The 25,070-nt window shown below is 56.5% G+C and overlaps 1 protein-coding gene across 1 annotated transcript in view; it reads right to left on the bottom strand.

Annotated features, from left to right (window-relative positions):
- The window catches only part of KIRREL1 (kirre like nephrin family adhesion molecule 1), a 79,235-nt gene extending 63,057 nt beyond the window's left edge, over positions 1–16,178 (bottom strand). Inside the window, exon 1 of the mRNA XM_030542553.1 lies at positions 16,097–16,178. Within this exon, the coding sequence (XP_030398413.1) occupies positions 16,097–16,157 (61 nt within the window). The 5' untranslated portion in view covers positions 16,158–16,178. The remainder of the gene's footprint in view (positions 1–16,096) is intronic.
- Positions 16,179–25,070: the final 8,892 nt, after the last annotated feature.

The following is a 25,070-nucleotide window of genomic DNA, read 5'->3' as shown; positions in this document are numbered from 1 at the left end:
GGGCATGGAAACCAGCCCTGCTTTGTTCTTGGGAATCTTTTGACTAACTGTGAAATTGGAAGATTCATCCCCCTCCCCCCTCCCGATCTGATAAGCCACAAGGTATTTCATCTCCCTGCAGACAGGACGAGACCCCACCAGGTCTGTGAATGGGACTCAAAGCAGCCAACCTGGAGATCCCGACCAAAACACCCAGCCACAGACTTCCCAGAGGGAGGAAAAATAGCCCCTGTGGGTTCAGACACTTTGAACTCCCTTTGGGGCTGAGATCGGAGGAATGGGGTGTGGCAAATTTCCATTGATTTCAAGGAGCTATGGATTAGGTCCTGACTTTTGTATCATCCTTTAGTGTCCAGCCCCCAGAAAAGATAAAAGACCTACTACTGCAACCTGCAGCTTGCTGCGGGAGCCCTCCTTCAGCTCAAGTGGGCAGAGCCTGTCTTTGAAAAGGATTCTAATCCCCTCTCCCCTAGTCTACATGCTCCTCATTCAGCACCCCTGTCTGATATACCCCAGGGGGCTGGGAGCAAAGGGCAGGCGGGGAAAGGGGGGAGGACAGAGCCTCCACTCATTCAAGGACTTTATTACTTTGGGGAGGCGGCTGTGGATGGGGAGGGTGGAGGAAAAAAGGGTCTGGAACCCTTAACAATGGCAGAGCCAAGAGAACCTGCTGTCTGTTACTTAATTATCTCTGAATGGGTTTGCTCAGGCCTTTAAACATTTACTCCGATTGGGCTGCTGCCCGCCACACACACACACACACTTCGCCTATCTCCTTTTCTGTGCTGTTTCTATGGAAACCCCTCCAAGGCACACACTGCTCTCTGATTTGAAATAAAAGTTTTCTCTCCCCCCTTCCCCCTTACTACAGTCTCTCTCTCCCTCTCCCTCTCTCTTTCCCCCCTTATTTTGATTTCCATTTGGATTATAATCCCCCTCCCCAGTTGCTATGGCAGCACTGGCAACCTGTTACATTCCAGCCTGTGGAAGAAAAGGACGGGGGTCCCCCCACCCCCCCACTTCTTCTTGGTAAAGTGTTAGGTTTGTTTTCCCAAATGCAGCCAGCCAGCGAGATGCACGTGGAGGGGCTTGCGTCCCATTTCTCTGTCCCTGAGCAGGTGTGAGTGAGAGCGGCCCCCTTCTGCTCTGGGGCCCCTTTCCACGCGTGGTCAGTGAGGATCAGGCCTGGCGTGGCGGTGCAGGGCGGACAGCTGGACAGCAGACAAAGACCAGCCCGGCTCCCACTCAGGCAGTTCGCTCTGGAGGGGGACAGCGGTGACGATAACGCAGAATTCGGCGCGGCACAGTGGCCTGAATTCTAATTGACACTTCGGCCTCTGGTGCCTCGAGGGGGCTTAAAGTGGGTGGAAATGACAGTCACACTCGCCTTAAGGCCTCTTCACCCAGCCGGAGCCAGGAAAAGGGGGCTTAGCGCAAAGGAGAACGTGGCTTGGGGTTGCTGGGTTGGATTCTCCCTTGCCCAGCAGCCGTTTACACCAGCGCAGTCAATGCAAACAGCTCCTTCTTCTGATCTGCGCTGCTGCCGCGCTGGCAGAAGTTATCTGGGCAAGGAGCTTACGTTACCTACGCTGGCAAAAGTGGAGGGTTATGTTCGTAGGACGCAAAACAAAGCATGGCCGCAGCCTCTGGCAACAGGCGAGCTTTGTAGGAACCAGTCCAGAGCAGGCCAGAGGGCTGGGAGATCCCGGGTCTGAGGCTGAAAGAACTAGGTTGTATCTGTCTGACCCCCCCCCCCCCCCCAGTTCTGCATTGTTCTAGTTGGCCGAGCTGGCGGAGAGTGGGGGAGGGGGATGGTTTTCCCAACCTGCAAAAAATGTTCCCATCCTGAAGTGGGATGAAAAGTTGAAATCGCAAAAATGTTCATGCTCTGAAAAGACATTCAGCTCAGGCTGATCAAAATGTTTTGTTTTGATCATTTTGAAATGTTTGGTTTGGGTTTTTCAACCATTTTCTATTTTGAATTTTAAAAACCAAATGGAAGGTGCTGACATTTCAAAGCAGGCCGCCATTTCGCACGGGGGAAACCCGGATTTTTCATTTCGAAAATGTTTTGCTAACTTCCAAGCTTTGCGGAGTCAAAAAAATGTGTCAGACCCTCTCCTTTCCCATGAAAAGTTTCGGTCTCAACAAATCTGCATTTCCTGGCCAAAAAATAAAAAATTTAAAAAAATACCCAACCAGGTCTGGTGTTTGAGATGCTGACGCTGCCAGAAAATGCAGTTTCGGGAGCAGGTCGTAAATGGCTTTCACTGAATTGTGCTTTTTTCTTTTTAAATCATGCAATTGTGACAGTCGCAACTCACTAGGCCATGCTGCCTCTAACCCTAGCCTTGCTGAGAACTTTCTTGGGCAGTCACCAGGGGCGGCTCCAGGCCCCAGCACGCCAAGCGCGTGCTTGGGGCGGTAAGCTGCGGGGGGCGCTCTGCCAGCACCGCGAGGGTCCGCCGAAGCGATCGGACCAGCGGACCCTCCGCAGGCAAACCACTGGAGGCAGCCTGCCTGCCGTGCTTGGGGCAGCAAAATCCCTAGAGCCGCCCCTGGCAGTCACTTGCCCTTCTTGGGAAGCAGGGAAGACTGGATCCTCTGAACAGTGCTGGGGCAAAGCTGAGGTGGGGGGCTGCTTTCTCAAGACGGCCTTTTTCTTTCCCGCTCACCCACAGGTTTGTCCAGGCAGCTGGGTAACACGCTCTGCCTGCCCTGCGCTGGTCCAGCAATCCTCCCCACATCTTCCCTTGGCTCACGTTTCCCTTCCCCCCACCATCCCACCCTCCACACACCCAAGCTGGAACTTGAGGGGCCTCTGACTGCAGGGCCTGGCCCAGGGCCCATCAAACCAATGGCAATCTGCTGATTTCAGGGGGGCTTTGGATCAAGTGTGGGGTTGGGATCCCTGTTAGCTGCAGCAGCAGTAGTAGAGCCCTTATCTTCTGTGAGCTGCAGCCTGTAGAGGGAGACATGACAGCAGAGAAGGCCGATCTATTACACCTCACCTCTTTCCCCGCCACGTTCCTCTCTTCCTTTTTTTCCTCCATCCCTTCTTCTCACCTTCCCTCTGTTCTCCCGCCCACTCGCCACTCAGAGCAGGAGGTTATGAAAATGAGCCGTGTGCCCAGGAGACTGTAATTATCTGCTAAGTGTGAAAGCCAGAGTGATTAATTAAGAGATAATAAAAAGAAAAGGAGGCTAGAGACGGAATAACGGATGCTTTGATGATAAAACCTGAGGTACGGCAAGCAATTAGGGGAATCTTTATGGAGAGTTAGCTATAATCCCTGAGTTACCAGCACCAAACACCAGCCCGTGGGGGAGTGGGGGGGCTGTGTGCCGGACAGCCGTCGCCTCCTACAGGGATGCACCACAGCATCAGGCGGTGCATATCCACGTGCAAGGAGGCACGAACGAGTGTGTGTTCCTAGGTGGGTGTGTCCCGTGGGGGGGCATGTGTGTACCCATGTGGGACACGGGACACAGGACACCTGGGTTCCAGGCCATTCTGAGTCAGAAAGAGCAGGACTTGAACTGGGTCCTACCCATCTCATGTGAGTGTCCAACTACCAGGTTCTTGGCTGCCCTGGGGTGGGTCTTTTTCTCCCTCTGGCTTTTCATTAATAATTCCAAAAGGTCCCGGGAAATTCTTCAAAATCTCCAGCATTTTCATGGGATGGGAAAACCATTTCCCAGCCAGCTTGTGCTCCTGGGTCCTACTCCCAGCTGCAGGAGGGAATGTGGGCTAGTGGTTACAGCACGGGGCGCTGGAGGAAGGGGCAAGGTTCCTGGGTTCTAGTACTTGTGCTGCCACTGAGTCACTGGGTGACCTTGGGCAAAACACTTCCCCTCCCTGTGCCTCAGTTTCCCCATCTGTAAACATTTATCCAGCTCCTGGGTAAATTCGCTAATGGTTGCAAAGGGCTTTGATCTCCCCAGCTGGCAGGTGCCAGAGAAGGGCAAAGCATTATTAATATTTAGCGGCATTAGAAATCCACCCTGCTGGCTTTCTGCCAGTTCCTGTGCTGTGTGGCGCAGCTGTATGTGTGGGGGGCGGGAGGGGGAGCCCAGGGAATCTCACCGCAAGCTGGGGAAGTGGAGAAGTGGATTGCAAGCTGCTAGCTCCCAGGGCACTTCCTCTCACCCAGCTGATCGGCCACACCAACGACGCGTGTCGCTCTGCGCTGGCCTCCTCGTTTGCCCGCGCTCCCTCCCTTGACATGCCCGGGGATAACAATATTTGATGCTACATGGATTTCTACTCTGGGAAAGTCACGTTTCCCCAGGCCTTGGCCCAGGGGGAACCTGCTAGCGCTGCTCACAACTCAACAAGAGCCTCTGGGCCTGGCACTTCTACTCCCCCCACCTCCCACCGCCCCCACGCCTTGCATGGCAGGCCTGCAGATGCCCACGGGCTTGCTAGCTGCTTCCCCGCCAGGCTGCACGGTGCATTGGAGCCAGTGGTGGCTTTTTGCTGCACGACAATCTCAATCTCCCTGGGCGCAACCCAGGGAATAGGCTGGGACAACCAGGGAGCAACAGGGGGCTTGATTTGGAGGGAACAGGGAAGGGACCCCAAAGCTGCTAACTCCACTGCTCTCTGTTCACTGCATCCCCCACCTCTATGTTGGAATTCAGCTTCCAGAACAAGGGAGATGCTCCAGAACCCAGGAATCTGGGCTCCTCTGCTGACACCCATTATCCTAGGCTGGGAGGGACCCAAAGTGCACTTAGCAGCTCCAGCCGGGGCAGGATTTAGGTGACAACAGGTACTGCAGGCTGGGAGCTAGAGCCAGAGAAGATCACAGGGGCCGTCTGCATCCAGCAGCTTCAGCAAAGAATCACCTTTGTATTCACCACAGCCCAGCCCTGTCCCCTCTGGGGAGAGACAAAGGCCCTGGAACTCCTGAGATGCCAGCATTTGTTCTGAGCTCCCCTCACAGACAGCTCCAGGGATCAGGTCTGCTATAATGCCAACCATCCCCACCCGCTGCGTTCGCTGCAGAATCGGGGCAAGGACTCTGAGTCTCTTAGGAGGTTGGAGCTCTTCGCCTGGCAGGCTGTCCTAGCAATTCCCACCTTTGCTTAGCAAGGACTCCCCCGAAATGGTATCAGCAAGTCTACGCTGAAAAGAGGTCTCGCACCGGAGCTAGCAGGGAATCTCCCCTAGCTGGTAGCACTATATGGCTTATGACACATAGGGGGACATTTCTGATTCCTTCCAATAGAGGGTGGCACATGCACAACACATACACACTTCGCCACAATCGGTCCCCATTCCACTGATGAAACTGGGTCTCCAAGGTGACTTTGTTTCTTCCCCTGCCCTCTCAGCCAAAAGGAATCATAGGCGGAGACCACAGCCCTGCAGGAGAGGCTGCAGGGCCACCCGCTGGACTGACAACAGGACCTAATGACAGAGAGAGTGAGAGAGCCCCAAGTGAGCTAATGGACCAGAGCGATAGCCATGGGCAGCGAGCTAGAGGGCAAGCCCAGGCAAACACACGCGCCAGCCCAGGGAGGAGAGCGTAAGGGAGGAAGAGCACCGGACTGGGGGAACAAGAGGTTGAGTGCCAGGGAAGCAAGCGAGCAAGAGCACTGGGCTAGGGGAGCTAGTGCAGGCCAGAGCCCCCGACCTCACCCTTGCTGCCGGGAACTACGGTGGCCTTACCCTGGAGAGCTGGCTGGCTCCAACATCCCCCCCACCGGGATTTAAGCCCTTTAATCCCAGTGTGGGCCTCACTCAGGGTCTCAATATCCTAAATGGCTTTGAGTGCAGGGGCTGGGAGGGGCTGAGTGCCTGGGATCTGGGTGGAAAAGGAGGCTCCTTGGGATACTAAAATGGGCAGGAGAGCAAGAAATCTCTGACTCAAGGCAGGGGATGGAATTTGCTGGGTCAGCCCCCACACAGCCATGGTGACACACTGTCCATTAGCTCTAATCCTCCCTTCCAGAACAGGGTCAGCACTGAGCCATCCCGGCTGCTCCGAGTCCCCCCGTCCCCGCCTGTCACTTCCGAGCCCCCAGTTCATTCCCCAGCGAAAGGCTTGCTGCAGCACCCCGAAGGTTAGATAGATTCATCTCTAGATAAATAGCACAACCTGGGCTTAGCTCCTGTGAAGGAGCAGGCACCCACCAGCTTCACAGCATTTCACACAGTAAGGCCTGTGTTGGTATCCCAGGTAATAGATGGGGAAACTGAGCACAGGGAGGGGGGAAAGTGACTTGCCCAAGGTCGCCCAGCAAGTCAGTGGCAGAGCTGCAAATAGAACTGAGTCTCCAGACTCCCAATTTAGCGGCCCTATCCACTAGACCGCACTGTCTCCTACCTAGACTAAGCTGTCTTAGGGTTGCTCCTGTTGAAATCAATGGCATAATCTCCACTGGCTTTAACGGCGCAACATCACACATTTGCAACAGTGCAAAGATGATGCAAAACCCTAGTGTGCTGGGGGGAGCAGCGTTTCCCACCTGCAGACGACTGTGCAAGAGGATCAGGACAGGCTGTTTGCTGCAGTCCAAAGAACCCATTAACTGAACTTGGCTTGTTCAGAGGGCCAGTGCGGAAGCCCAAGGGTTGGGGCTGCCCGATAGCTGACGGGCTGAAGGCCCCCGTGCCCTGAGGAACAAGGCAGGGGGCTAACGCCATGCACTTGCTCTGCTCTGCAGTTGGAGCAGGGCTGATCCCGGGGAGTCCTGACCAGAGATCTGGAGCAGGATCTGCAAACCCTATAGAAGCCCTGGAGCTTGGGGTGGCAGGAGAGGGAAGCATCCCATGGGGAGAGAGCTGGGGAAGGGGGTGTTACTGGCAGGGGGGCAGCAACAGCTTCAGGGTGGAAACCCTGCAGTGCTCATAGGTTCCATTGGCGGGTGTCTTCAGCTCCAGAGCAGGGGGAATCTCGTCCCTTTCAGCCGGTTTTGCTTGAGGGAGGTTGGTTTTTTTCACTCCGCTCGTTGGAACGCAAAGCACGATCCGAATGGAGCACAGCTCTAGGGAGTGTGGGGAGAGATGGCAGCAGGCAGTGGGGGCTGCTTGGAGGTCACCCTCTAGTGGCTGCCCACGGAGAGGATAAGAGGCCTGCTCCCGCTGCTAGCTGAGGGAGTGCACCCTTAACTCAAATGGGCAAGCCCTGTGTTTTTGAACTGGGAGGCTGAGGGCTCTAACCCTGCCCTCCTGGGAGTCGGGAGAATTGTCTCTACAGCAAGTGGATTTTGTTACTATCAGCTGCTGACTTTCCTACCCAAGAGTCACTTGCAACCAGGACGCTGGGCCTGGCCGGATGGTGGCGGGCTGGTGGAGCGTGCGAAAGGCAGCGCCCAATGTCGGGCTCAGCAGAGCTACTGTTGGGAGATCCACCGCCCAGGGGGATGGGTCGCTGGAGCTTTGCGGGGGCTCCATGCAGCCAGCCGCGGATGATGAGGTTATGGCACTGTCACGGAGTCACCGGGCGATGCTCTGGAACTGCTCCCCACCAAGCCAGTCAGGACTTTGGGGAGCCTCCTCTCCCTTGGAGCAGACTTGTTCAGGGCAAGAAGCTCACACAGCTTCACCTCCTGGGTCTCTCCTTGGAGCATTCAGCATCCTCTGCCCCTCCGTGCGCTTCCCACAGCGAGTCCACCCCAGCGGGGTCCTGGGGAAGCCACCGGGTTCTGCACCCCCACTTTGCAGTCAGACGTGACTCTCAGCCAGCCAGTAAAACAGAGGTTTATTCAATGACAGGAACAGGGTCTAAAACAGAGCTTGTAGATACAGCGAACCGGACCCCTCGGCTGGGTCCATTCTGGGGGGCAGTGAGCCAGACCCCCAGGTCTGCCCTCCACCCTTGACCCCAGCCAGCTCCAGACTAACAACCCCTCCCAGCCCCTCCTCTCTGCTCAGCCCCTTTCCCGGGCCAGGAGGTCACCTGATCCCTTTGTCTTCAACACCTTCAGCTGGCACCTTTGCAGGGGAGGGGCCCAGGCCATCAGGTGCTAGGAGACAGAGTGTCAGGCATTTAGATGCACTGGCCCTTTGCTCTGCCACATACTTAAGAACTGCCATGGGGACACTGAGGCACCAACACAGTACTCAGAGAAAACATTAAGAACTTTCCCAGTTCCTCACAGGCACAAAAAGCCCCGCGAGGTGGGGGTGAGGGGGAGCCAGCCCTGCCAGGCTGTTTGTGCGGAGCTGCGCACTGACAGGTGTTAGGTGGCAATCAAAATAAATAACCCTCCCGCCAGGAGGCAGAATGAACGGGGCCACGTGGATCCCTGGGAGGCAGGGAGTAGGTGGCCGGTTCGAAGGGCCGTTAGTCATGGGTCCCCCCACACACAATGCATCAGCACATCTTGCTGGCTCCACCGTGCACCCCAGCCCTTAAACTTCCTTGGAGCACAGCTGGTCCTGTACGGCAGGGGTTGCTGATCTCCTGGGAGGAGGGCTGCCCCAGAGCTGGATGGCAGGGGTTGCTGATCTCCTGGAAGGAGGGCTGCCCCAGGGCTGGCTCGGGATGCCCTCCAGCTCTGGGGAGGTTTGGAGCTGAATCGAAGAAGGGGGGACCCTGTTAACACCTGCCCAGAGAGCTCTGGGGTTCGGACCCAGATCGCAGGGTCTCGCTTTTCCTACTGCCCTTTTGGTGGGCGCTAGCGGTGGCTTCTCAGGGACCAGCCATCCACTGAGCTCTCTGTGTGGAAAGCAGTGTTGTCTAGAGGTTTAAGAATGAGCCTGAGCAGCCAGGATGCCCAAGCTCCCTCCCCAGCTCTGGGGTTTAGTAGTTGGAGCAAGGGCCTGGGATCCAGGATTCCTGGGTTCCATTTCTAGCTCCGCAACTGGCCGGTCGTGTGACCTGGAGCAAATCAGTCCCCGCCTGCGTGCCTCACTTTCCCCACCCGGAAAATGCAGCCGGTCTTACCAACCCCTGCCCTCCAGGGCTGGAGGTGAGGACTGATCAGCTGTGGTGTGCAGGGAGATCCCCCAGTCCAAGGCACTGATATTATCATGGATGGGCCCAGGGCCCATTGATCCCTAGGGGCAGTTTCCATTTGCAGTGAGACACGGGCCTGAGCCGCTGAAATGGAACAGGGCGGAGGGAGTGGGCCCCACAGCTCACTTCCCTGAGCAGAGGGCTCCTCACACCAGTGCCTGTCTGGCCAGCCCTGCCTTCCATCTCCCCTCCCTCCGGCTCCACTAACCCTACTTCACTTTGCCGGTGCCCAGCCTGCCTGGAGTCCAACTTGGGCACGGTTTCTGGAGGGGCTTTGCGTCGCCTTTCACAGCCATGCCCATGTGACACGCAATGCGCACGCCCCAACTGCCCACACCGTTCTGCACCGTCCCGCACCCAAGGGTCTAGGGATCTGGGCTTTGCCACCTCTGCGCAAGGCAGCAGAGCCTAGTGGGCAGGTTCTCATCTGGGTCCCAGAAAACCTAGGTCTATTCCCAGCTATGCCCTGGTGAATCAGGGCCGGCACATCCTCCCCAGGGAATCCAGCTCTCCTGCAGCCCCCGCATTTCCCTCCTGCTGCTTTCAGAGCCTAGCCGCGAGCCTGCAGCAGATGGAATTGATCTGGGAAGGCAGACGGGCCCATGGTTCCAGCCGGGTGGCGTGTCACATTTGTGCCAGGGCAGGGGAAGAAAGGCCTGCCGTAGGTCAGCCACAGAGGGGGAGGAGAGGCTGCTGGGGGGTGGGAGTCAGAGACATGGGGGTCAAATTCCAGAGCAGCCAGCGGAACAGGGCTGCGGTCCCCCCGCTGGGAGTCAGTTCAGGTTATTGGGGCTGGACAGGACAGCAGGAAGCTAGAAACCCGCCCTGGTGCTGCTCATACATAGAGGACAAGACAAGGGGACCAAATCCTCCGTCCTCCTCTCCTTTCTCTGCTGCGTTGGGCAGAGGAATGGGGGAAAGGGGGGTTGTGGAGCTGAACAGCAACGTCCTGGCGGCAGGGGGGCCGGGGAGCAGCTCAGCCAGCCCCTACCAAGCCGCCAGGAGACAGAGAGATGGGAATGTTTGCAGCCTGTGTGCCCCATAAGTGGGCCACCCCAGGGAGAGGGGTTGGGCTGTGGGGCATCGCTTCCCCCCCACACCAGGAAATCTACACTAGGCATGACAAGATGACCCTTTAACCCTCACACCGCCAGCAGGCTGAGAGCAGGCTAGGACACGGGAATATGGAGACAGAGAGCAGACAGACGGACACGCATGGGGCCACCCCGCGACCCCCCCCACACCCGCATTGTATTTCTCCAGTCCCTAAAGACTTCAGCCGTCTGGGGGAGGCCTCCCCCCTCAACCCCGTGATGGCCCCCACGCTGGGTAAAGGAAGTCACTTGCCCCAGCACAGAATTTGCCCTATAACTCCCCATCCCCCCGATGCCTCAGCCAGGCTGCGATGCCAGCTATTCCCCCAGCTCCCCTGTGGGGCCCCGGAGGCCAGGGCGACTGGCAGGGAAGTGGCACAGGCAGCAGCCGGCATGCGTGGGTGAGTGAGGGGGGCCGCCGGGCGCCGAGTTTTTACACAGCACTAATCAATCTGCAGTCAAACTGCTATTACCGCCCACGCAGCCCTGACAATATTTACCTGCCGCTTGCCGGGGGGGCAGCTGGCACAGGGGGGAAGGGAACCGGCAACGCAGCAGTCACTCGCACGGGGGGCCGAGACCAAGACCTGCCTGAGCTCTCTGCAGGCACGAAGTCTGCACAGGTCTGGAAACCACGTCCTTCCGGCTCCTTGCCTGCTTCTCCAGAGCAGAGACTATCTATCTGCACTTCTGCCCCACTGTCTGTCTGTCTGCACCTCCACCCTGTCCATTCATCCATCCATCTGCACTCCCACCCCTCTGTCCACCCATCCCTCCGCACCCCCACCCCATGTCCATCCATCTTCCATACATACCCCCACCCCTCTGTCCATCCATCCATCCATCTTCACCCCTCTGTCCATCTGCACCCCCACCCCTCTGTCCATCTGCACCCCCACCCCTCTGTCCATCAGTCCATCCATCTGCACCCCCACCCCCTGTCCATTTGTCTATCCATCCCCATAAATACCCCTCTATCTAACAACATATATAGATTCTTATATTGCCCTCAGCACTATAATATCTGATCCATCCCTATATATACACCCCTTTAACTCCCCATTCCTAGGAACACCCCTCCACCTAACCAGCCAGCCATCCTGCTCCATCCATCGCAATACACACTGCCCCATAGATACCCCTCCACCTAACCAGCCAGCCATCCTGCTCCATCCATCGCAATACACCCTGCCCCATAGATACCCCTCCACCTAACCAGCCAGCCATCCCACTCCATCCATCGCAATACACACTGCCCCATAGATACCCCTCCACCTAACCAGCCAGCCATCCCGCTCCATCCATCGCAATACACACTGCCCCATAGATACCCCTCCACCTAACCAGCCAGCCATCCCGCTCCATGCATCGCAATACACACTGCCCCATAGACACCCCTCCACCTAACCAGCCAGCCATCCCGCTCCATCCATCGCAATACACACTGCCCCATAGATACCCCTCCACCTAACCAGCCAGCCATCCCGCTCCATCCATCGCAATGCACCCTGCCCCATAGACACCCCTCCACCTAACCAGCCAGCCATCCCACTCCATCCATCGCAATGCACTCTGCCCCATAGATACCCCTTCACCTAACCAGCCAGCCATCCCGCTCCATCCATCGCAATGCACTCTGCCCCATAGATACCCTTCCACCTAACCAGCCAGCCATCCCGCTCCATCCATCGCAATGCACCCTGCCGCACAGATACCCCTTCACCTAACCAGCCAGCCATCCCACTCCATCCATCGCAATACACCCTGCCCCATAGATACCCCTCCATCTAACCAGCCAGATACATCCACATGTGTATCTACCTATCCCCATCCACCCTCTCTCTCTTTCTCTCTCTCTCCCCATCCAGCCATCTATCTAGCTATCCCCATACACCCCGTCTATCTATCTATCCGTCCATCCCCATACACCCCCCTCTATATACCTACATACCTAAATGGATTGAATAATGAAAATATTAATCACCAGTAATGTACCCACTAGCTGATGAAAACAGCTGAATAAACAACAAGATAAATAGAACCGATCCACCTCTTTCTTTCTTTCTTTCTTTCTCACTCTCGGTGGCCAAGGATCTATCCTGGTATGTTCCAGTCCTAGCGATTCTGTCCTAACTGAGGCCAAGACGGCTCCCTGGTCCCTGCTATGGGAAGCCAGGTCTGGGTGATGAAGGATGGGGTGGGGATTAAAGGCACAGGAACACTTTGTTCATTGGGACTGGAAGAGAAGGCAAAGCCCACGCTGAATGGAGGTGTGAGCTCTTTGTAACCTTCCCCTTCTCGGGTGTCTCTGGCAGGGGATCACAAACCTTGACTAAGATCTCCCAGCCCCCTGGAGACGGGTTTATCACCATTTCACAGACAGCCCAGAGGCCGCCCTACAAATGCAAGGAAAGCAGGCCAGACAGACACACAGCAAACCAGAAAAGGGACCCAGGAGTCCTGATACCTAGACCACCCTGCACTGTTCACTAGACATCACTCCCTTCCCAGAGCTGGGGATAGAACCCAGGAGTCTTGGACTCCCAATTCCTCCTCCCCTTTGCAGGATGTGAAGTGCCCGGGTGGTGACACATGGCAAGGGATCTGTAACCAGTTTACTGTAGCTCGCCCTGTTGCATGGAGCAAGCCAGCCAGTGGCAGCACTCCCTCTTCCTTCTGTCTAGCTGCCATCTGGGGTGCAAGAGCAAAGCATTTTATGCATGTGTTTCTGTTGGGGGAGGGATTTGGGAAGCACATCTCCCCCCCACCCCGTATTTCCAGGCAATATGAAGCACACTCCTCCTCTCTACCTCCCAGTATACCCCCTCCTTACAAAACTCTACCCTAGCCACTTCCCACCCCCATGGGCTGACACCCCCCACCTCCTGAAGCTCAGGCACTTCTCCTGATTAGCGGTAGTCTTTGCTCTTGCAATTTTGCTGCTCTTCCCTGAAAGGAAGGGAAAAAGGGTGGGGGGGGGGAACCCACACAGAGAGAAAGGGATAAAGAATCACCCGGAAAATGAATAAATATTTCAATTTGAGGCACAATCACAGCGAGTGATTGAAATGGGGGAAGAATAATGGGTTTCATTTAGATAAGATACAGAAAATTATTTAGTGAGAAATGAAGAATGATGAAACCCATTCAACATCTTTGTGTGTGTGTGCGCGCGCGTGAGCTCAAACCATATGAATGGCACAGATCCCCCCCCGTCCTTTCTCCCCCCCAATACTCCAGCACTTTCCCCCCCACCCTTTTCTCCATCTATAAAGCTCATTTATATAAATCTCCTGTGTCGGGGGGGGTCACAGTTTTCCCAAACTCTTTGCAACCCCCAATCCCTGCTCCGTTTCTGCCTGATAACAACCCTGAAGGAAAACCCCTCCTGCCCCAGATTAACCCATCCAAACAGCTTCCGAAGGAGGAGGTAGTCGACAAGAGAAAGAAACTGACAGGAATCCCCATGTACACCCCGCAAACCCTGGAAAAATAACACAAGTGGCTCCCCTGGTGTCATGCAGAGCAGTGGAGAGCAGAGAGAAAAACGGGAGGTGGAGGGGTGTTAATTCGAAAGGGAATGAAAACGGATCCCCAAGCCTCCTCTTTCCCAGAATCCTGCTTCCTAAATCGCCAGCCCTGCTTAGCCATTCACCTCCCCAGGGGTATTCTTCCCTAAGGCAGGGATTTAAGCCACCCTCTGGATCAAATCCACTGCAGGAGTAAATCAGATTCAGCCCATTTGCCCCCCTTGCGCTGGTTTCCAAGAGTTATATTTATAAAAAGGGAAATATTTCTGCTCACTCTCTCTCGATCCTGCAACCATCTCCCCCCCCCCACGACCTTCCCTCCAATTAAATCCACATGTCACAGTTTGGGGGGGAAAACTGTAGCTTTTGTTCCTTCAATTTAAGTAAAGACCCATGGTGGTTCCCAGAGTCTTGCAACGGGGGTGGGGGTGGAGGATGAGACATATTTATCCTGCCCTGCCCCTCCCACCTGATCTTTCAGTGTAAGAGGCTTTTTTCCCCTTTAAACCCCTGTTTGTCTCATTTTCTTCCCAGCATCTTAGCAACACTCCCCCCCCCCGCCCCCTTTAAACGAATGCTGTAGCAGAAGGGACCTGCAGGCACTGGAGGCCTCTGTATCCAGAGCACAGAGACAGGGACTGGGCAAGGGCCCTTTGCAAACTGCCCCCCCAGAGGTGTTTCATCCCCTGGTGGGGGGAACCGCTCCAGCCCCGCACTGAAGTTCAGGCTCCCATGCCCCATTCGGTGAAGGCTATTTCGCCCCAAGAGAAGATAGTGTTCCCGCAACACAGACTCCCAGAACAAGCCAACTCATTTGCCCCACCAAGCAGCCAGCAGCTGGGAAGGAGGCAGCCTGGCCAGCTTTGCCTTTGGGGCACCGGCCTGGAACTTGGGCACGCAGAGCTCTGTCCCTGGCTCGGCCACTGCCTGCCTGTTGGCTTTTGGGCAAGTCTCTCCAGGCCTCAGTTTGCCCTCTCTGTAAAATGAGCCTAAGGGTCTTGTCCTACTCGGACTGTGAGCGCATGGGGCAGGGACCGTCTCTCCTGTCTCTGCGCAGCACCTGGCACAACCGACCTGCTGGGTGGGACCGCAGGACAAACAGCAGTAACACCTTCCGGGTAAGATCAGAACAGGGAGAACGTGTTCCCGGGGTCCGGCGCCCCCCAGCCACCCTGGCAGGGCTTGGACTTCTTACTTTCCAGTGGGAGCCCGGGGCCCTTTCATTTCTCTGAGAGGCAGCTCAGCTCTCTGTCTGCAAGGAAGGACCAGGCCTGTATCTTCTGGCTCTCTACAGGTCCCTGCGACCAGCTAGATAAGCAACCCCCAGCAGCCTTACCAGCCAGAACCCTCCAGGCTCAGGCATTCCTGGGGGAGCTGAGACATCTGCAGAAGGAGGCTGAGTTACTCCTTTAGCGGGGAAATCTTTCCCTTTCCGCCTCTACCACCCCCCCTCAGCTCCCCTTCCCCCCCCAACCCTGCCCCCGGGAGAGAGATCCCCCTGGCATCTCACAGCCAGACGCCCCTGCCCCAAACATAAATTCCCCTTTTTCCCCTTTGCTTCGACATCAGCACAAGGCATCCCAGGAAGCGTCCCCGTCCAGATCGGGGCGGGGGGCACTCGGGACTCCAGTCCAGCTGCCCCCACCCCCTCCCCCTCCCCCGGCTTCCCGCATGTAGGCACAGAGCAGGGTTTAATGCCAACTCCCAAGCTTTCCAGCCAGGGGCTCCCCTTCCCCGGAGTGCTGGTTCCAACAGCAGAGCCCCAGCTGTTCTCCAGCCAGCGGTTTGGCCTGGGAGCCGCTCTCCAGCGCGGGAGAGGGGGCCATTCCCGGGAAAGCAGCCCCCCCATGCACCCCGCGAGGGGTTAGCCCCGCAGAACTTGTACAAACACGGCTCGGACCCGCCCCCCCCCCCCATTTATAACTTGAAATCGCAGCCTCTCCCCTGCCCTTCCCCCCACATTCCCCCGTCCCGCTCTCTCCTCCCCTTCCTTGGCATCCGTGTGACTTCTCCTCTCTGCCATTCCTCCCTTTCTTCCTCCACTTTCCCCCCTTCAGCCTTCCGGGCCCCCCCGCCCCGCTCCTTTGCCACCAAACTTTTCTCCGAGCAACACAAATACACAAATAAAGGGCAGAAGCCAAGCCTGCCCACCGGTGTCACACTGGGGGGGGACGGGACTGGAAGCGGCTCCCCCTTAACCCCCCCAAGCTTTAGATCCAAGAAGATGCAATCCCCCCCCGACTTCCCACGAAAGAAGCGGGGCCCTCCCCCCCCCAATCAGGAGCCGTTCCAGCGCAGCCACTGAAGTTTCACCAGGATCAGGCCCCGCTGCTGCGTTTGCAGAAGGAATTGAGGGGGGTTAGTGGGGTTTAGGGGGGGAATTTTCCATCTCGCTCCCCCCCCGCGCTCGTTCTGCCATCGCCCATCCTCCCACGACCAACTTGCAAACTCGCCCCCCCCGCGGACACAGAAGAGGTGGGGGCGCGGAGCCCCCCCTTACCTTGGCACTGCGTGTCAGCCAGAGTCACAACCCAGAGCAGAAAGAGCCGCAGATTCCGCATGCTCCTGCCTTTGGCCCGGGAGCTGGGGGGGCGCGGGGGGCAGGCGGGGATCAGGGGGTCCGGTGCGCGGGGAAAGGGGGGGGGGGCTCTCGCCTTCTCCGCGCCCTGTCCGGCTTCAGCGCCGCCGCCGAACCATTTCCACGGCTCCGGCGCAAGGGGCCTCCGGCTGGCTCGCTCCGGGCTCGCTCTGGCTGGCGCTCCGGAGTGGCGGCGCTGCTTGGAGCGAGGGGATGGAGCGAGACGGGGAAGGAACCACTGGGAGCGAGCGGGGGAGGGGGGCCGCGGAGCTGGCCGGGCCGGGGGGGGGCTCTCAGAACAACCCACCCAGCAACTTGGGCCAAGGGGGGGGATTGTGGACAGAGGCAGCGCGTGATGGACGCGGGGGAGATCCTGGACATGGGGAGGGGATCATAGACGTGTGTGTGTGGGGGGGTATTTCTGACATGGGGGGGAGATTCTGGGCAGAGGCAGAGGGTGATTGACTTGTGGGGGGGTCCTGGACATCGGCAGGGAGTTTTTGACATGGGGGGGGGGCAGATTCTGGGCAGAAGCACAGAAGGTAATTGACTTGGGAGGGGATCATAGAAGTGAGGGGTATTTTTTACAGGGGGGCAGATTCTAGGTAGAGGCACAGAGGGTAATTGACTTGGGAGGGAATCCAGGACATGGTGAGGGGATCATAGAGGTGGGGGGTATTTTTACGGGGGGGGCAGAGGCACAGAGAGTGATTGATGGGGGGATTCATGCTATGGGGAGGAAATTCTTGACACGGGGCAGGGGATCATAGAGATGTTGGGGGGACAGATTTTTGACATGGGGGTTCAGATTCTGGACAGGGACAGAGGATAACTGACTTTCTGCGAGGCAGGGGGAATCCTAGTTGGGGGAGGGAATTCTTATTGACATGGGGGAGGGAATCATAGAGATGTAGTGGGGGAGTTTTTTGAACACGGGGCAGAGTCTGGACAGAGACAGAAGATGTTGCAGGGGGAGGGAAGATCCTGGATGGGAGGGGGGTTCTAGAGGAGGGGGGGTGGGCAGAACTTGGGCAGGGAGTGGGATCCCTGATGCAGAGGTGGGATCTTTGAGAGGAGGGGTGAATTTTGGAGGTGGGGGTTCCTGGACGGATGGGGAGGAATCTTTGAATCAGTAGGGGGGATCCTTGATGGAGGGAGAGGCTTTGACAGGGTGGGGGAGGGGATCCTGGATGTGTGTTGGCCCATTAACACCTCTGCAGAGACACATGGAGACAGGAGTTAAGTCTGTATCTGTCCTCAGATACTTCCCCATAACCCCTCCACAACTCTTGCGGGGGGGGGGGGGGGGGGGGGGCGGCGCTATATCATTAATGGGACCCACCATTCCCATCCAACCTGGGGACAAACACGGTGTTCCTCTGTTGCTGAGCCAACCACTCTGATCAAACTCAAAGCACCCTCAGGCTTCCCAAACCAAAGCCCAGGCTTTTCTGATTCTCCAGATAGTTTTCACTTTTCCTTCTAGCATTTTTTGTACCCTCTTCTCTCCTTCCCCCCCCCCCCCCCGCCACCCCAAAACTATAGAAGCTCAAACTGAAGATGCTGGATATCAGGGGCTTGAAAAATCTTTTTGGCTGTAAGCTCCTGGGGAGTTTTCCATGGGGCTCAGAGAGGTCCATCTATTTGGGCAGAATCTCAGCTTTTGCTTTTAAAAAAATGCATCTAGCCTTAGGGTTGTAAAGAAAACTCTCCATGTATGCCCTGGTGGAACACCGTCTGCCTGAGTCTGCAGCCAGGCAGCTTCCCACCCCTGTGGCAAGTGAAATTGACCAACCTCTGGTGAGTTTCACAGTTGTTACCAGAATGCGATGGGTGTGAGAGGGTGAGGAGAAGCTGGAGATCTGTTAATGAACCCGGTTGCACCTTGCCTGCTTGCTGCAGTTTCCCTGGGCTGGACCCCGGGGAAGTGGAGGGGTCTGGCTTCCGCTCCCAGCAAAGGGGGTGCAAAGTCCCCTGTCACAAGAGTCTAAGGACTCTTGAAAGCCCTGGGACATCAGGATAAAAAAACCCAGACCCAGGTGCTGGAGACTGATAGAAGGACACTGGCCTCTTCTTTATGAGACTCTCTGTTACCCTGGGGGTGACCTGGCCAGAGGCTTTCAGCATCTCCCAGCAGGAGGTGCCAGATGAGGACAGTTTGCTTTGCCACAAGTCCCCTTCAGGGGCCATGCGGGTGGGGAGCCTACAGAAGAAGAGTGAATTTTTGTGGTTCCTGGAATGCAGCTCTGGACTCATTTCTTGGCTCTCTTGTGGTTTTCCAGGTGGCCTTGGGGAAGTCGCATCTTTCTGTGCCACAGTTTCTCCATCTATAAAATGGGGATCCTGTTACTCCCTTGGCTGCTTAGATGGACGGGGCTCTTCAAGGCCTGAAGAAACTCTCATTATGTGTGTACAGTGCTTGGCATAAGGGAGTCCTGCATCCTGGCCTAATTTGGGCCTAATGCTACTCCCATAATACCAGTAATAGAGCAGTGAAACTGACACATAAGGACCCTCCTCTCACCTGGGAGCACCAGTGACCTGCTGCTCAGCTGCTCCCATTTGTTTAGATTGGGAGCCTGCATAATTCCACTCAGGTGCACTAGATCAGAGCTCACCTGCTGGGGCTTTGAAGCTGTCAGTGACATACAAGCTGAATTGTGTTCTCTCTTTTATGCTGCAGATGGGTGTGGATTTGTGTGGTCGGGAATGTTGCTGGGGATTGTCTTTTGCTTGCCTAATAACATAGAAGGCTTAAAACAACAAAGTTCTAGTAACATTTTTTCCCAACAGTCTTCTCGGTTACACTGGGATCATTCCTGCTACAGCCATCAAGCCAGCACTTTCGGAGGCAGCGCTGCCCAATGGATAGGGACTCGGATGCCTGGGTTCTATTCCCACATCCCCTTTCTGGGCCTTTGCTTCCTCTTCCTCTCTTTGGCTATTTAGCTTGTAAGGGCTTTGGGGCAGGGACTGTCGCTCGCTATGTGTGTGCACAATGGCTCTCTCGAGAACCCCCAAGCTAAATAGACAAAGCAGAGGGAGGCGAAGCTGCTCGACAGACTAACACACGCTACTTCGGTGCCTAGACAGGGAGGGATCTGAGGCTGTGGCATCTCCTGCAGAGATGAACTATGCTCAGCAGTGGGCCACGTGAGCAAGAGCTGACCCCAGGAGCAGCTGCAGAAGGGCAGACGGGGCCTCTGGGTTCAGAAGCTTCCTGGGACCTGGCTGACTCATCAGCGCTTGGCGGCACCTTTCTGTGCCTCCCACCCTTCTCCTCATAGGCTCCGCTCTCTGTCCCCTTCCCGGGAAGCCTCCAGCGGGCACTGCCCCCCCCCAGTCTCTGACGCTCTTCCCTCTGCTAACCCACGAGAGCGCTGGGCCCAGTGGGGAGAGTGGCCGGACATGGCGAGTTTGGAGTCTCAATGGGACTTGGGGTCCCAGTGCTGAGTGATGGGGGTGTGCATGATAGCGGTGGGAGGGGGGCTTTAGGAGAGGCCTGAGCAGATCCCCCAAGAACCTGGCCTAAAGCTGGGGGTGGGCGTGGGGGTGAAGGAGGGGAGTAGGCCCTGAAAGCTCTGAAGGAGGAGAGAAGCAGCTGAGATGGGCTCCGGCTGCAGTGTCTGGATCCATCCCAGCCCCATGGGCTTTGGGGACTGGCCCTTTGCCCTCAGGCCTAGCTCTGATCGGAGTGCACGGCTCAAAGTTTGTGGCTCTTTAGTCCAGGGATGACCCCAGAGATTTTTCACGTGGTGCTGGTCCAGCTGCCCCGTGCAGCACTTTGCAGCTCGTGAGGCTGTGGCTAAGCCCAGCCTGTGGGCAGAGCAGAGGGCACAAGGGCCACTGGAAGTGGCAGGGAGGGAGGCAGCCCCCCCCCCCCCGGATGCAGGAGCTGGCCCCATGGCAGTGGCAAGGAGGAACAGCGCTGGCTCCCTACGGCATGTTCAGGTTTGGCCATATGGCCCCTGTCATGACTGGAGGGGGGTCCGGGGCCAAACCTGAGTGGCCTCGCGACCTGGTGCATGGGTGGTCGCAGCACCATGTGGGTTTCAAGGGTGGGGTTTGGGGGCCAAAGCTGAGTGGCTTTGCACCCCCATGCACTGGGTCGCATCCATTGGGGGGCACTCAGTGCTGATGGCTTGGTGCTAGGGTGACCAGATGTCCCAATTTTATAGGAACAGTCCTGATTTTGGGGTCTTTTTCTTATATAGGCTCCTATTACCCCCGTCCCGATTTTTCACATTTGCTGTCTGGTCACCCTACTTGGTGCCCTGCCAGTGGTATGTACCATGCATCTGGCTGCGGCTTTCACTGCTTTGGGGGAAGCCTGCTCTCCCACCCCTCTGAATTCTGCAGCCCGTTGCTATGTAGCAGGGCGGAAGGGGGAGGGTTGGCCTCTCTTCCCCCTTTGGAAAGACCGGGCCTGGGATCAGCTCCTTGCTCCAAACATTGCTTGCGGGATGGGTCTGATGCCTATAATGAACAACCTGTACAACAGCCGGGGCTGGGACGGAGCAAGGGGCCCAGAGCAGCTACCTCCAGGGGCCCATCCAGTCTGTCCTGAGCCCCAGTGAAGGGCTGGCCGCAGTTTCACTCCAGCAAGCTGGAGTTCTTGGAGTGTGGATTTTGGGTGGCTTCTTGCTGCCCTCCACTGTCAGAAACGTGGCACTGTGCCGTGAGAAGCCACGCGGGGCTCCGCGCAGAGCTGGGCAGAAAGCCTGGTTCTCCGTCGGAAAGCACCGATTCGTCAAAGCCAAAAGTGTTTGGAGGGAAAGGGTCAGTTTTGAGGAATTTCTCAATTCATAAACTTGGGTTTTGTTTTGTTTTTGGGGGGAGGAAACTTCCCAAATTGTCAATGTCCCATGAAAAAAGGTGCATTTTTGTAGGGCAAAATGACTTTTTGTTTCCAGGGCTAAGGGGTGTGTGTGTGGGGGGTCCCTGCTGGCTCCCCACCATCCCTCTCTAAACCTTTTGATTGACCCAGTTGCATTTTTGGTTCCTGAAACTTTGCGAAGTCAACTTTTCCATCTGATTCGGGACGGAGAAAATTTCAAATTCTTGGAGGACAGGAAAACACTTCCCCACCCAGCTCTAGTTCAGTGCAAGGCCCAGACACCCTCGCCCCCCTGCATTTATACTCTGCGTGCATGAACTCCTGCTGCAATGTGGGAGAAAGCTCTCTGGGACAGGGGGCTCGTGTTCATCCTGCAGTTGGTACATCAGGATCCTCAGAGCATTATGCCAAGAGAAAGCATGATGCAACCTTCGTATGATTATTTCTATTGTATCCTTGCACCACAATGAAATCCCACCCCCTTGCAGTGACCTATCTCCCGGGGCTCAATATGCACCGGGCTTACAATCGTTTGTGTTGTGTGGAGCAGGGTGTGTCCCAGCCGAGATCAGGACGTTGTTGTGCACAGGGAGACGGTCCCTGTTCCAAAGAGCTTACAGTCCAAAGAGGGAGAGGAAACAGAGGCTCAGGGATTTGCACACCAGACCAGTGACAGAGCGAGGCCTGATCCATTAGGCCAGTGAAGGGTGTCTCCCCTCCTACATGGCAGGGACAGTGTCCATCGACTTGAGGAGCTGCTGTTACATTTGAGTTTGCTGGGCTTGAGAATGTTGGAGATCTGGGAGCAGCCCTGTCTGTGCTGCATTGCAAACCTGGGTCTGCATGGGAGCTGGGCTTGTGCACTCGGTGTTGGAGTGTCTGCGCTGCATTGGAAACCCGGGTCCCACAACTGAGCTAACACGTCCACATTGCATGGTGCAGACCAGGTCTGTGGCTTGAGCTGAGTTCACACTGCAGGGCTCAGACCGCGGGCTCTGACCCACTCCCCTACCTGGGTTCTAGGAGCCAGGTCCTGAATGCTTGCTGATGTGAATCAGGCTGATTTGTGTGTGGACAGAAAGGGAGCTGGGGGTTTAAACCTGAGTCAGAGCCCAGGCTTGGTGTGCAGTGTAGACATGGCCTTGAGTCCCACTTTTATAGGGGAATGCGATGAGGTCTAGCTCTGCCCAGAATGTCCCACCCTGCCCACAGCAACAGAACAACTGGTGTCTCTTGCTAGCAGTGGGTTTTTTTGCATGGTGCAGGTAGGACTGCTGGGACGTGAGAGGAGAGATGTTTGAGAAATCCCTTCTGGCACACCGGGGCACTAGGGGGTGCTGTGGTATTAAAGGCCACACTTCACCTTTTGCCTACGCCGAGACGTTAGTACTGGGGTTTGGTGCAAATTCTAACATGGGTAACGCCAATCTGCCTCCAGCGTTCCACCCTGCTGGGCCAGTAAGTTACAAGAGTCTCCTTAGTTCCTGGCCCCGACTGTTGTGCAGCGTGGCTGTTAAACAGCTGCTGTGTGCTACTCCAGAAGTGGCTGCATTCCAATCCTAGCACACCCAGTTAAACGGCTGCCACTTTGCGTCCCAGAGGCAGTTGCCTTCCAGTGCTGAGTGAGCTGCCCGTGTGGTATTGTCGTGTGCTGTTAGCTGCCACCATCCGAAGGTGGCTGGGTCTCCGCGGTGGGGGAAACGCTCTGATCTGTAGATTCCAAAGAGAACATGGCAGTGTGACAGACCTCAGTGGCGGTGGGGCCATCCCCTCTTTTCACAGAGGCCCTGGCTGCTCACGTGAGCGGCAGATGGAGGGGACAGGCTGTGCTGGCTATTCCCAAGAAGAAGAATAACAAACTCATTTGCTTGTCTTATTTTTTTTTCCCTCCTGGAGCAGCAGCTCCATAATGCCGGTGCCACATCACATCTCTGCATCCCCACACGGATGCAGCCACTCAAGCTGTCCCTACCCCTCACGGCTACCTCTCCCTGCCCCCGACAGATTCTTGGCTTCTCCTCCTCTCCCTTCTGTCTTCTAATACCTAAGATGCTGCAATTTGCTAGGCCCCATCTGTGGGTGTCAAAGAATCGCGCCAGGCACTCCCAAGAGATGCATGGATCCACCCCATGAAGAGAGTTATAATGGGCTTTCTGTCTAAGGTGCTTTATAATGGCTCCTGTCACTACACCGTCAGGGTGCCGCACAGTCGTTAAAGTATCTATCTTTACAACCCCCTGGATTCAAATCTAACACTCTTGTGAAGTGTGGGCTGCATCTTCTTCTAGCGACTGATCCAGCCTAGAGGATAGCAGCCTGTTACTGCTGCCAGCTGATGGAGCTGCTCCTGTAGCTCCAGTGCTAGACGCCTCTGGGGCAGATTCTGGGTTCAAACCCAGCTCATGATTCATTTGGGCAGCTGTTGTTACAATGCTCTTTACAGATGGTAACTATGTCTCCCAACCACCCCCCACATACCCTGAGAGAGAGGCTGACTTTCTTATCTCCATTCTCCTGATGGGGAAACTGAAGCATTGTCAGCTTGACCTGGATCATTCAGTGGCAGAGACAGGAAGCGAAGCCAGGAGTCCTGGCTCCCCAGCCCTGTACTCAGACAGCTCCTTCTGTTCTCTAACATGAAAGCCACAACAGTGAGCAACTCCCCTTGCTTCGGATTTGCATCTGGAAATTCCCCACGCTGGCTCACCTGCCTTATCCCCCTTTTTGGAGAGGGGAAGGAATTTGCCCAGGGGCTGCACAGTGAGCAGGTGGCAGAGCTGGGGATAGGACCCAGGCGTCCTGTGCTCTGCTCAGCCAATCCAAGGGAGGCATTAGAAGACACTCAAAGGCTTTGACTCGCTGCCAGGTGACAAGCGGAACTCAGAGGCACAGCGCCCCCAGCCAGTGAGAGCCTGGGTGGGTCTCTTTGGGCCATGGGCTCTGCACCATGTTCAGGCCCCAAGGGATGAGAGACCATCTAGGAGGCCCTGGCCTTAGAAAGGCAGGGGACAGCTGACCCCAGGTGGGCTGGGGGGGGGGGGGGGATGGAGCGGGAGAGGAAAGACGGGGAGGCAAGGCACTGGAGAAGGAAGGGGGGGAGAGAGGCAGAGACAGGAGCAGCCTGAGGATCCATGCAGGCTGTTCCAGTGCCAGGCTGCACAGAGCGTGTACCCAAACTCCTTTCCAGCAGGGTCTGTGGGGAGGCCGCTGCACTAACAGGCTTGCTGGGGGCAGTGGAAAGCTCAAGGGGAAACCGGTTTCTGATTGCGTCCGAGGAGTCCTGGGACCCGTTTCCCGCCGGCTCCTGAGTCATTGCCACTGAAATCTGCAGGGCTGGTTGTATCCTCCAGCGGGGGTGAGGGGAGCTGATCAGGCCCCTGGATTCACGGGAGGAGGGGTATGAGGGAAGCAGAGGAGGGATGGGGGGAGGCAGCCTCCAGAGACACAAGCCAAAGCATTTTTCTTACTGGAGGTTCTTGGGGAAGCAAATCCCCCCTCCCCCTTTCTGGCCTGGGAGGGGCTGAAATTCCCTAGAAGAGCCACTGTCAGGGGGAGAGGAGATCCCTGGCAGGGTGAAATCGCCAGAGCAGTGTCGACACCATTTAGCATGTGCTCACCATCCACACCAGCACACCAGCACCCTCCATGTGAAGGGCCCTTCGCTTTAGATCTTTGGGGCAGGGACTGTCTGTCTGGGGTGGATTTGTACAGCGCCAAGCACCAGGGGTCCTGGTCCACGACTGAGGCTGCTAGATGCCATAACTTGGCTCAGGAAGAAGCGAAGGTAAAGCCTCGAGGAGAGAGCACAGGGTGCATCTCTTCCAACAGTCTGCACAGAACTCCGCACACAGACCTGCCTATCTCCATAGACAGCAGCGTCTTGAGAGACCCATGGGGCTATTCAGGCACAGTTCTAACCGTGCTGGAGCTAAATCCACTGTGGGGGCTCGGGGCACCTGAGTTCTGGTCCAGTCTACGGGAGCACAAGCCGGCCCTAGGTTATCCTCTCCCGGCTCAAAGCCAAATGATCCACCCGCAATTTTGACTGCACACAGGCCT

This window comes from Gopherus evgoodei, chromosome 24 (genome assembly GCF_007399415.2).
Source record: "Gopherus evgoodei ecotype Sinaloan lineage chromosome 24, rGopEvg1_v1.p, whole genome shotgun sequence".
Classification (NCBI taxonomy): Eukaryota; Metazoa; Chordata; order Testudines; family Testudinidae; genus Gopherus; species Gopherus evgoodei.
The sequence above is the reverse complement of the archived record's forward strand: the minus strand, read 5'-3'. Positions and strand labels throughout refer to the sequence as shown.